A 13,566-nucleotide genomic window follows, 5' to 3' on the forward strand; every position below is an offset into this window, starting at 1 on the left:
GTGGCTATGAAGGAGGGATCTTCTTACGCAATGGTGGTGAGGAGTGTGGCTGAAGTCCTTGACCTTCAACTACTCACAGTGGCATTCAAGACTAATCTCTTGACATAGGTGTTGGGTACCTGGTGCAAACTGATCACACGGGCTGCTGCGAATAGGATGATTGCCCGCCGCCATCGGCCCATACATGGGGACCCAAACTTCACACAATATCCTACCCTTGAGAGCTTAGTTGTGCAAGCCTCCACCTCCCACGGCGCTTTCCCTACTGCTCCCCTGGATAGGGAATCCAAGAGGCTGGACTCATTTGGGAAGATGTTTTCTTCCACCAGCCTGGCATTATGGTCCGTGAACACTGCATGCCTTTTAGGCAGTTATTCCTAAACCACATGGGATATGGTGTTTCAAGTGCTGCAACAGGTCCAGGAGGAGGCCCAGGCTATACTCTCCAAGCAGTTAGACGACTGGCTTTTCGGGGCATGTCCAAGCCTACCTTATGGACTCCCTTTCAATGGCAACCGTCTCTTGAGACCAAAGAGATTCTGCACTTGAGCCCTTTCAGAATTCTCGAGCTACTGCCAGGTTCTTAGATCTTTCTGCAACCCCACATCCACCTCAAACAATGAATTTGCTCCTTTCGTGGGTACCGAAGGTGCTTCAAGCCATGCCAATTCCTGCCCAGCCATTGCGCCGCACTGGCTACATAGCCTCTGTGTGGCCAAGGGCGCACTACCCACAGATCCTGTGGGTCAGGTGGGCAGTGGCCTGGTCAGTCCTGTGCTCCCCTCCCTAGTGCAGCTGCGTCCAAAATCTCCTTGTCTGCCCCTTTACCACCATGGGCACCCAATTGGCAGCAGGATTCGCCAACACTTGCCCCACTGGAAGTCCATAACATCACAGGTGGGTTTTGCAGATTGTCAAAAGGGGCGCCTCCCTCCCCTTTGAAACTATCCCCCCCCCCTGCCATGCCACCATTTCACGACCGGCTGACAGAGGATCATCTATCACTTTTCCGCCAGGATGTCAAGCCTCTTTTGGCCAAGAAAGCCATAGAGAGGGTTCCAGTGCCAGAAGTAGGCTGTGGGTTTTATTCCTGCTAATTTCTTTTTCCGAAAAGAAAGATCCTATCCTCGATCTCCAAAGTCTCTTCCTCAAGAAGAAGACATTCCAAATACTTATTTTGTCTCAGGTCTTGTCTGTCCTGGATCCAGGAGACTGGATTGTCATGCTGGGTGCTTCTTTTCATATTCCCGTCCTGCCTGCCCATCGGTGTAGGGTAGGCCACAAGCACTTTCAGTTTACAGTGCTCCCCTTGGCATTACCAACGCCCCTCAGGTGTTCACCAAGGTGATGACGGTGGTTGCATCTCATCTGCGGAGATCAGGGGCGTCAGTTGTCTCCTAGGTCGGCATAATTTGTTAAAGGCGGGCTCACCCCAGGCTGTTGTCTCCAATCTCCAGACTACTGCAACATTTCTGTACTTGCTAGGGCTCACTATCAACGTGCCAAAGTCACACCTGACTCCCTCTCAGACTCTACCTTTCATCAGAGCTTTTCTGAACACTGTGCAGTGTCTAATTTCTCCTCCTGTGCGATGAATTCAGAATATCCAGGCTATGATACTGATGGTCGGTGAGACTGACTCCGAGGCTGCTGGGCCTAATGGCCTCCTGCATCCTTGTGGTAACACATGCTGGGTGGCATATGTGGTTCCTGCAGTGGGACCTGAAGATCCAGTTGGCGCAGCATCAGGGGAATCTCTCTGACCTGGTCCAGATCTTGGAGGGGACTGCAAAGGATTTGCAGTGGTGGCTAACGGACCGCGATTTGGGCAGAGGCAGACCTCCCTCCCTTCCCCAACCAGATTTGACAGTGGTGACAGATGTGTCACTACTGGGATCGGGCAGCCATATGAGAGAGGTGGAGATCAGTGGACTCTGTTCTCCGACGGAATCCAGACTCTACATCAACATACTGGAGCTCCGGGCGATCCGACTGGCATTGAAAGCCTTCCCACCCTTCATCAAGGGAAGGCTGGTACAGGTGTTCACGGACAATAACACTGCTATGTGGTACTGCAGCAAACAAGGTGGGGTTGGGTAATGGACAATTTGTCAAGGCCCTGCATCTCTGGACAGGCTGGAATGCCAGGGCATATCTCTGGTGGTTCAACATATGGCAGGCTTTCTGAACGCCAGAGAGGACGAACTCATCCGGACATTAGCCTTTAGGAGCTAAAGGAACAGGATAGGTGTTGGATTTTAAATAACACATGAGTATGTAGATAAGACACCGAGATAACAGATGAATTTGCTGTGCCTTTGGTATAACTGAATGATCTCTTATACAAGTTAATCAAGGGGTAATTGAAGATGTCTAGTGTTGGCCTTAGATTAATATATGATGATTTTTATGTAGATGAAAGTGTAAAGAGAAGACACCGATGTCAGATGCAATCTTTGTACATTAGATGGGGTGGCTAGTGGAAACATGCGGACTACCTAGAAGACGTATCCAGCATATAAAACAAGATGTGGGCTGACAGTTTTTCCTGTAAAATATTTATGAGGAAAGTGTGTAAAATTCTGATAAGGGTGTCATTGAATATGATAGAGTAGGACACTATATTGTAAGAAGAGAAAATAAATCATAAACAAGAACCATACTTACAGCTATCTTGAGTAGTTTTTGTTATAAGGTTCAAGCATTCAGAGGCAAACTCTCTGCGACAATCCAATAGTTATTAATACACTATTGTTGATAAAATAATTACATAACTTATCCTTCATTGGCCAATTCTTTTTTTATTCACATTTAAACCTGTCAAAGGCCTAGAAGGTCACTTGGCTCTTCCCTTATTAAACATAGTGGATCACAAATGGTGCCTCCATCCAGAGGTGGTGCAAGGTCTCTTTCAGCAGTGGGGAGAAACCTGGTTAGATCTGTTCGTTACGTAAGAGAACCTGCAATGTCAGCAGTTTTTGCACCGTGGAGTTTCCAAGGCGGCACCTGCTTTGTGAAGCTTTTCGTATCGAGTTGAGCTCAGGCCCCCGTGTACGGCTTTCCGCCCATTCCACTCCTACCCAGAGATCTCAAGAAAATTAAGAACGAACGGGACCAAGTCAACATTATGGCTACAGACTGGGCTCAGAGAGTATGATATCCCGAGCTTTTGGGCATGGCCATCGATCCTACAATCAGGCTGACCTTTCTGGAAGATCTTCAGTTGCAGCAGCAGGGCAGGGTTCTCCACCCGAACCTGTCCTCGCTCTGCTTTCTTGCGTGGAGATTGAGCGGCACTAGTTGACAGCTTTTGGCCTTCCCTCCGAAGTTTGTAACGTCTTCTTCCACATGTCCCTCCACCAAAACGGTATACACCTGCCGTTGGAAGAAATTTGTGACATGGTGTGCAGAAAAATCAGTTGATCCCCTTTCTGCCTCTCTTTCTGAAGTTCTGCTTTTCATTCTTTCTCTAGCCCAGCGGGGCTGTGCTCTGGACACTCTTAAGGGCTATCTTTCTGCCTTTGTACAGTTGCCTGATCAACCATCTTTGTTTAAGTCCCCTATTATAAATAGGTTCCTCAAGGATCTTACTCATCTCTTCCTTCCTTCACCATTCATTATGCCTCAGTGGGACCTTAATTTGGTTTTAAGTTTTTTGATGTGCGCTCCTTTCAAGTCTCTACACATTGTGCCCTTTAGGCTTCTCACCTTGAAAACAGCTTTCCTTGTGACCATTACATCTGCCTGTAGAGTGAGTGAGCTGCCGGCCTTATCTGAGCCACCTTACCTCTCAGTCTATCCTGACAAAGTGATTCTTCCGCACACGGGTCTCCATTCTCCTAAAAGTGGTCACTCTATTTCTTAGAAGACAATCCATCACCTTGCCTACCATTTGTTCTCCTCCACATCCTTCTAAAGAAGAGGAGCAACTCCACCGTCCAGACCCAAAAGGAACATTGTCTTTCTACCATGACCGTACACTAGAGTTCTGGGTGGACAACAAACTCTTCATGGGGTAGGATGGTGTGAAGAAAGGTCGGGCAGTGCAGAAGCAGATCATCTCTAGATGGGTCGTGCTCTGAATCAAAATCTGCTGCGCACTGGCGAAGAAGCAACCTCCTAAACGTTTGCAAGCTCTTTCCAACCAAGCTAAAGCGTCCAACTCGGGCATTTGCATGTGGGGTTTCTGTCCTGGATATCTGCCAGGAAGTGACGTGGGCTTTCCTACACAGGTTCACCAAACAATACTGTCTGGACAGTCAGGTCCACAGGGATGAGCACTTTGCCCGTTTGGTCCGGCAGGACTTTCTCATTTGAAATTAGTTTGCAAACCCTCCTACAGGTATGGTATTGCTTGAGTATCTATTCTAAGGTAAGGAATCTACAGCTAAAAGTCTCAGTCAGGTGAACAAGTTACTTAGATTCGGTAATACCTTGTCTGGTAGAGACTACATCTAGCTGCAGACTCTTTACTGACCTACCCATCCTCCCTACTCTGCGAACAGATTTCTAAGGACAGGGATGAACCTTTCAGGGTCCTAGTTTTGACACACTAGTGATCCGTGTTCTCCATGGCTCTGCTCTTCTGTCGTAGAAAGTCGTAAAAAGAAAATGACGTCAGCATGCCTGGGTGGCGCCTGTATGGGTACTGCAATATCACTTCTGGCGCGGACGACGTTGGATGCAGTGCTGATCGACGCCAGCTACCAGCGTGCCCGAGTAATTCTCACAAAAAATCTTCCGGATCCAGTCTGACGCCTGGAAAAATTCTAAGGTAAGCAATCTGCAGCTAGATATAATCTTTACCAGATAAGGCATTAACCTAAGATAAGTAACTTCTTCCTTATTGCTTGAATAAAAGGTAAACGATAAAAGTGGGAAAGGAGTGCTCAGGAATTTCTTCATAAAATGCCTTGCCACTGGTCCCCCCACCCAGATAAATACTGCTTGACAGTCGCAATATGAGTTGAGCTAATAGCTTTGCAGGAATATCTGCATTAGTTCTAGAATGTTAAGGTGCTGAGCTCAAGAGACCTTGTGATCACAACATAGAAAAGTTGGCGAAGAGCAGGGGATGATCACCGCTGGATGTCGAACTCAGCGTCACCTTTCCTGTACAACGCATTAATTGGCAAAAACACAGGATACCAACCTTGCCTAAGATGGTAACATGTTTGAGTTGTTTAATTAAGGTGCACCGCTTGATAATAGTGATTTCTGGGCTTCATAGGTGGATCTGTGTGGTTTGAAGGTAGGCACTCGGGTGGCACCAACAGTTGCTAAACAAGTTGCACCCCCTGTAGAAACATTAAAAAATAAGCCCAAACGATCAGTGAAAATAAACTGATTGTTTCTTGGCAGCCATCTCAGCAGTGCCAGTAGAAACATAGGAGTGAGCCCAATCACCTAAGGAAAAGTGACTGAGTGTTTTTCAGTGCCCATTTTGTCTGCTTGGAAAGACTTGTTTACAAGGACCATCACCTATAAAAAAAATACCAATTATGCAACGTGGGGGCCATCTTTGAAGTTTGGGAGGTCTTCTAGTACATCTCAAATCAACATAATTTTCAGCTCTGAAGTTGTGCAACAGCTTATCTTCGGTGATAGGCACTCTTGTTTGAGTGAAAAAGACTATGGAGCAACAGTCCAATCCAAAAACAGCGACACACACACACCTTTATGTAATTTGTGTTTCAGACAGCGACTGTCCAGTCCAATCACGATGACACACACACCTTTATGTAATTGGTGTGTGTCAGGCAATAAAGACAATACTTACACGGACACACACTTATGTTCAGGTAACTAGTGTGTCAGACAGGTGAAACGATATGATGTGAAAATTGTTTTTTGTGTGAAAGCATCAGTAGTTGATTGTGTCGGTATAGTGAAGGTGTCATTGTAGTGAAAATATGCAGTCAGTAGCTCCTCCACCTCCTTTTTTGTAAACTCCTGAACTACCACCTGTGCAATGGAAGCAATGATTTCAAGCATTTCAGATGTATTTGGGAGCAATTGCAGCATCATGTTTCAGACCTGAAAGGAAAAGGTTTTTATTACTATATTTATTGGGGTTTAAGGGTAGAGAAATGTTTGAACATCTCCTGCACCAATAGTCATGGATGCTGAAGAACTTGATGAATTCTAAGAAGTAGTGAAGAAATTAGAGATTAAGTTTGGCATTCAACTTAGTTTGGTGGCTTTACATCACAAGGTTTTTTAAAGGGTCACCAATACTGGATGAAAGTATAGACACATTTGTGAGTGCTCTTCTAAAAATGAGTTCTCATTGTCATTTTCGATTAGAGGCCATTGCAAAAACATATCCAACAGAAGTTGCTCACCATGGGTGGCCCATCGCTTAACCAGCTCATCAGAGTAACAAAGAGTATTGAATTTTCAAATGTTTCCATGAAGGAATTACATTACAAACAGAAAAGTAGATTATCAGTTGTACATAAAAAAGAATGTACCCCACAAAAAAAAAAACAATGAAAATGGCTGATAGAAGATTCTTTAAATTATGCAATGTGTGTTTTAGGTGTGGTAACTCACCACATGTGAAAGGAGGGAAATAATGCCCTGCTCGAAATGTTGAGTGTAGGATCTGTTCTAAAGTGGAACATTTTGCCAAAAATTTTCCAGAGTTCAAGTTTACCCAGGTAATTGCATTGATCTGTATGTTTACATTAATGTTGGTGACAAGTCTGTACATTTCTAGGTAGATTCGGGAGCACGATTACTATGATTACTTCAGATTTATTTCCATGAGAAATGGGGTGATAGGAATGTATTCCCACCATATAGATCCCCGACTTCATACAAAGGTTGGGCTATTCAGTGAAAAGATTTTTTTTATGCCATTTTGGATTTTAAGAGTCATAAGATTCAAGGAAAAATTGACATTGCAGCCATAGTTCTTGATATACGGGGATGGTTTCATCAACGATTGTTTGGAATTGTACTTTGACCAGATTCCAAAGATCAAGTTGTGGTAGTGAAGGACCAGACCGTTGCAGCGGAATTGAAATAGAAATTTCTGTCTGTATACGCTGATACTCTAGGAATGATACAAGGTTTTAGACATAGGTAAAAAAAAGGAGCAATACCAGTTCAACACAAGGTACATACTATCCCTGTCACCTCAAGGGAGGATTTGGAAAAATAACTAAAACTGTTAGAAAAGGAATAATTGAGCCTGTAGTAGTTGCCTGAAAGAGGGTTGGAGATTTAGGCGTATGTGTGGATTTACACAGCCTAAATAAAGAAATTTGGACAGACTCTCCTCACCCTACTAATATTGGTGAGCTATTGGGAACATTGGAGGTGGGGGAGGGGCTCAGTGGTTCACGATAATTGACTTTGCCTCAGCCTACCATCAGGTTGAAGTAGATTAATCGTCAAGACTCTTTACTGCATTTAATTCGCCCTTGGGAACATTTCAGTACTGCGGCATGACATTTGGGCTTCCAATCACCCCATTGGTATTCCAAAGGATTATGTTTCATTTGTTGGAAGATATTATTGGTGTGGTGGGTTTCAAGATGATGTTTTGCATTATGCAAACAATCTCCAGGACAATGACAAAATGTTGTTCAAGGTACTAAAGATTTTTCATAAAACGGGCATTGTAGTCAAGAAACAGAAATGTGAGTTTTGGATGAAAGAGGTTGAGTTTTTGTGTGATGTAATCTCTGATGGGGGTATAGTTACAAAATCTGGTTTGGGAGAGGCTGTAGTAGATTGTCCTACTCGAAATGACAAAGATGGCCTTTATACATTTATTGGTCTGTGGGAATTGTATGCTAAGTTCATTCGTGATTACGCATCTAAAATGAAGAATTTAACTGCAATGCTTAAGAAAACTGTTCCATTCCAATGGAATATTATGTGTCAAAAAACATTTGAATGTGTAAAACAAGAAATGACTAATGCTAAAGATCTCAAGCCATGTGGCCCCCATACTTCCATGCAGCATTACGATTGATCGCAGTAAGTATGGCTTGGGTGCTGTTTTAACACCCAAAAAAAATGCTGTTAGTTATGCTTCCAGTGTCCTTTAACCTCTTGGGCGCGGCCGCGATTCTGCACCTGTGCGGCACATTCCGATCGCGGGTGCGGTCATGACGGCCGGGAGCCGTCATCAGCACACGAGCACTGTGTGCCATGACGGCTCCCGGCTGTCATCAGCATGGAAGGGGTTAAGATGCAGAATTGCATTACTGTGTTATTGAAAAAGAACTTTTGGCATGTTTTTGGGCAATTAAGAAATGTTGTGATTATGTTTGGGGAAGGAAATTTGTTACAAGTCATTGGTATACATTTTGGATGGTCAATTTACTAAGTACACCTCTCCGTGAATAGCTAGGTTAACAACTAAGATACTTCAATATGATTTTGTGGTAAAGCATAATTCGGGCAAAATGAATCCTAGGGTAGATTTTTTTTAATGCAGATTACCCTTGGGGGTAAAGACTTTTTAGACCCAGAACATGATCTTGAGAATTCCTTTATTGTTTCTAGAGATGTATGTCACTTCTCTGTGTGCTAAGAAAACTTTTGGAGGGAAACCAGTGAGAAGGATGAAACTCTTAAGAGGATCCAAATTTGTGCATGAATGTAGGCCTTATAAGAAGAATGCACATTTTAACATTCAACCTTTTATTAAGTTTTGGAGGAACTGTCTGTTGAGGATGGTATTGAGAGGGGTGCGATAGGTACCACACACTGATATCCATAAGAATTTGATTCTTAATGCTTATGATGGGTATTTGAGTTGCACCATGACGAAGGAAAGGATTGGGTCTGTTTTTTGGTGGCCTTCCATGGATAGTGGGATAGATGATTGTTGTGTAATATATAGTAGGTCTGAGAAAAACTTAGAGAGAACAATCCTCCTCTTAATCCTATTGCTTTTCCAACTAAACTTACAAGGTTTGCATAGATATGATTGATCCTTTAACATTTTTGCCACTGCAACTTAGCTATGCTTTTGTTTTAATGGTAATGGCTGGAAGTAAGATTATTTGCTGAGCCCTCTGCCAGGAAAGGAGCTGAATCTTTGAGAGACCTGCTTTTGATAGAAGAGTTCTTAGACTCAAATAATAAGGTTCAATTTGAAGGTCCGGACATGTCAGCATTTTTAGCAGAATCCGGGGTTAAGCATCGCTGAGGATTGCTCTAAAACCCGCACACGAATGGCCTTACGGAGATACTTAAATCAAGTGCTGAATGAATGCATTATTTGGTTTAAAAAAAATAAGTATGCTTTTGAAGAGTCCGTGAGGTCCATGTTGTGTTTTTCTCGTACAACACCTCATTCAGTTGCTAAGATATCGCAGTTTGAGTTATTGAGAGGTCATAAATGCACAACTATTCTTTTTACAGTGTGGAGGGCTAGGTGGCTTAAAAAAAGGGATCTGAAACATAATGTAGATGAAATCGCGCACAAAAGAGTGCTTGAAACTCAGGAGGTTAAAAAATTTGATAACAATATCATAAGAAATGTGAGACTGATTGATTTCCAGATAGAAGATGTGGTACGTTTCAAGAAACCTGGCTTTGTTAACAAAAAAAAGAAGAGAGTTATGGGGCACCTGTGGTAGTTGATAAAGTCTGTGGTAATACTGTCAAGAGTTCAAGGTGGCCGGTGGTGGAATGTTGAAAGATTTGTGAAAACTTGTCAAATGAGAAAGCTAAGACTGACAATGATAGTGGTAGAGTTCAGGGTACTTCTTGTGAGTGAAAGCTGTGGAGATTTTTCCGTACGACACGGGTACCATGGATATATAGACTCACTTGCATTTTGGTGGTTTGCTACTGCTCATCTTATTTCTTATCTTTCTAATGGTGTGTATAATTTTGTCAAAATCAGTTTATTATATTTTATCTTATTAGTATTTTAGATTTGGTGTATGGGTACTTTTGCTTACAACAGTTTTTTTAAGGGAGATATTGTTGTAATATAGATAAATAGCTTTGCAGTAATGTCTGCATTAGTTCTTGAATATTACGGGGGTGAGCTCAGGGGATTGGAGCTCAAGGGAACAATGCAAGCTTGTCAGTTGGTGCCAGTCACTGCAGAGCTGAACAGCAGGGACTTATTACGGGCTTTCTGAATAAACAAGCCTCTTCAACTTACTTGGTGCCACCTTGTGAATACAACAGCAGTCTAATCGATACATGTGAGATTGAAAAAATATGTAATGCTAGAAGAAAAAGATTGCATATCTGTAGTTTTGATGCTCTAGTCTTCTGTTATACATTTATATGCAATGTGCCGCAATTACCAGGCATTCCAAAGTATGCAGGAGCATTTATATGCTTTTTAATTGCTCCAAATATGGGGCTCAGCCTCCCATCTAGTTGTCGCTTAAAAGGAAGCAAAGAGGAACATAGACATAATGGCAAGCTAAAATTAAATGACTCGCAGATCATTCCCAGCCAGGAAATTCAGAATACTTCAAACAAATACATTTATGAGCATTATCAATGCTGATTATTTGGAATAGAGACAAGTATCTTCCTTTCTTTACTTGACATGTTTTGTTATTTATGGGCATCTTTTGAAAAGGTATTTGACATCTTGTTTCTGAATGGTATTTTTCCACCCTTCAGGTATCTGATTTTGAAAGCTTCATTGGATCGTTGAATGATCAGGGATACCTTCTTAAGAAAGGACCAAAAGTTTACCAACTGCAAACAATGTAAGTTAAGAAGACAGTGCCAGAAAACCAAGAAAGGACCAAAAGTTTACCAACTTCAAACAATGTAATTTAAGAAGACAGTGCCAAAAAACGGCATACACATACTCAAGCTACGTGGTGCTAGAAATGTTATCAATTGCCATGGAAAAACCAAGAGAAAAGCTCTTCTATTTGTGTAACCTGAAAAAAATACAAGTGTATAAGTGGGATTTCCAGAAGTTATTTGAAAATGTAAAAGAAGTGGGGGAGATGTTTCTATTAATGTTCACGTGCAATTATATATTGTAGAGGCTGAAAAGAAAGTATATAGGCAAATAACTTGCACACAATTCATCGATCCACCCTTTGGGATGTGATGACATGATTGCAAGATTCAAAGAGAATCTCAGCTTTGTTCTCATCATTGAAATATAAGAAATGTTATTTGTAGAATGTCTTGTTCAGTCTACCAATCCAATGTAGATGAATGTGATATGTCAGTTTAGGCTTCATTGTTCTTCTCACAGAGGTAGATTTGGGGAGTGAGAAGGGCAGCGAGTATTGGAGAGCTACATTATATGTTCTGCAACTAAACCTTAAATGGCAAGTTTAAAACTTTGTATTTGAACTCCTTTTCTGTTATGTTGGAGGAAATCACACAAACTATGAACTGCCATCAACATTCACTAAAGCGTGAAGGATATTTACCCCCCATTTGCAATATTCACTTTGTATACTGCTGTGTAATCTGAGGACTGCTTGTGTTGAGCATTTTTGCAAATGATAGTCCCTGTTCTGAAGAAGTCATGTTTTTACTGGCTTTAGGACCCTAGTCACAAAGGCTTAGGTATTCAGGTACAATAATCTGTCATTTAGAAGACTTCAGTATATGCAAGTAAATGGATTCACTGATACTTAAAATGTTATGGGCATGGTGTGAATTTGTGTGAATAGATATGCTTACGTGGTGGATTATGGATGTTCCTATATATGGATTTTGCCTAGGTAGTAGACCAACCCCAAATCTGTGAGTTTTTGGGAGGTTCACAAAGTTTTGGCAGGCAATTTCTCACACTGTATAAGATTAACTCCTGTCAAGGGCAGGATTAAGTGCATAATTTGGATGGCAATAGGGAAGGAACACCGACAAAATTGATGGGTGTTTAAGAAGGAGTTGTCTCTGCAGTAATATATTTTCGACAGAGAAAGGAAAATAAGTTAGCAAACTCAGTTTTTTGATACTTGTAAGCATACCTAAATAGCTAAGCAGGTGAGTAACATGGAATTGAGAAACAATTTAAGAACTGTTCTTGAGATTGAAATTCAAATTTACTCCAAATATGGGCATACCCTCTTTTTTTGGGGGGCGCAGGGACTTTTATACATTGCCCCCTTACATGTGATCCAGTATAGCAAAAATAGTGGTTTGTAAAGTAAAACAGAATATTGTGTGTCTATTATATATGTTTGATATTTATTATTACAGTTGTGATTACTGTATTTATTCTGTACAGTGTGGACACATACTATATACGTGATTTGAGCAGGCTTTGAGTTGATGTTTAATATGCCAGTTTAAAAGATTTTTAGCATGTATTTTAACCCTAAGCAATTTTTCTAAACCTATTAGAAACTACTTAGTCTAAATATGTAGTGTTAGTGCCTGTTTAATTGGGACCCGTTACACGTGTGGCTTGAATCAGAATTGTTTTTGGAGAACTCTTTATTTTTAAACATAAGATAGTATATGACGATCAAATGTAAATAATTCAGAAATGTCTTTTACAAAATATTTTGTGAGATTTTATTGGTTGATATCGATTGTTAATCTCAGTCTTATTTTGTACAGTGTAAATATCGGTGAAAATTAAAAATTGTAAATAGTTTTGCATGTCTCTTTATGAATATTTAAACTTGGAAACAATATTTATTATACAGTGTAAGGTAGACCATGCTAAAACGCAACATACAAATTTTCTGTTACAAGGCATCTATTTCCTTTTTACTGTATAATTGAGATCTCGTATTCACTTTTCTCCATAACAAAAGGCATCACAGATGTTTTGGACTTTCTCAAAAAGATTTTCAACTACTCCTGTAAGATTTAAATGTTTGAATTCTGTGACATGGATAATCCTTTTTAAATGTGCATTAAATCTTAGTTAATACCATCTGCTATCTATGAGTTAAAGTACTTTTACATTTAGTTTTACTTCTAGTTTACTCCTAGAATAAACATCTGCTAATTCATGTATTTTGAAACTATATGAACAAAAAATGTTTATGGAGCCAAAAAAGATGATTACATTCCTGTTCCTCTGTTTAATGTTGATAGTGGTGAAGAACACTGAAGAGCATTGATGTGTGTATGTGTATGCGTGTGTGTGTGTCTGCGCATGTAGTATAATGTCAACAACATCTTGCTGCAACATGTATTTGTAATGGCTTACTGGAAAACCTTCTTCCATTCACTGTGCACAATATATTAACTCCATGTCAATGATTATATTAAATAAAAAATGGGTATTACTCAAACCGTTCTAAACCATAGTGACAACAATAGCATCTTTTTCAACAGTGTATTGTCTTTGTGAGATAATATCAAGTTGAATTCCCCAGTTGGGCAAAATTTGCTAAGGTAATACAAATATATTACTATATGTACTCTTTTCTTTGAACACAACAAAGGAGTTAAAGAATTTCTAAGCAAGTAAAAGGAAATTTGAAACCCATTTAAAGCTCTGATCCGATACGTTATAGTTATGCAAAGAGCTATAAGCAAAACAGTTGCTGAGTTTATAAGAATAAGAGCAGCAGGGCTCCAGAAGATTACAAAGATTGACAAATAACAGCATGGATTGAATTCTCAATAGCGAGTGTA

The 13,566-nt window shown here is 40.9% G+C and overlaps 1 protein-coding gene across 1 annotated transcript in view; it reads left to right on the forward strand.

Annotated features, from left to right (window-relative positions):
- The window catches only part of MCM8 (minichromosome maintenance 8 homologous recombination repair factor), a 334,641-nt gene extending 321,785 nt beyond the window's left edge, over positions 1 to 12,856 (forward strand). Inside the window, exon 19 of the mRNA XM_086927685.1 lies at positions 10,618 to 12,856. Coding sequence (XP_086783811.1) covers positions 10,618 to 10,710 — 93 coding nt within the window. The 3' untranslated portion in view covers positions 10,711 to 12,856. The remainder of the gene's footprint in view (positions 1 to 10,617) is intronic.
- The last annotated feature ends 710 nt before the right edge of the window (positions 12,857 to 13,566 follow it).

This window comes from Lissotriton vulgaris, chromosome 6, assembly GCF_964263255.1.
Source record: "Lissotriton vulgaris chromosome 6, aLisVul1.2, whole genome shotgun sequence".
Taxonomy (NCBI): domain Eukaryota; kingdom Metazoa; phylum Chordata; class Amphibia; order Caudata; family Salamandridae; genus Lissotriton; species Lissotriton vulgaris.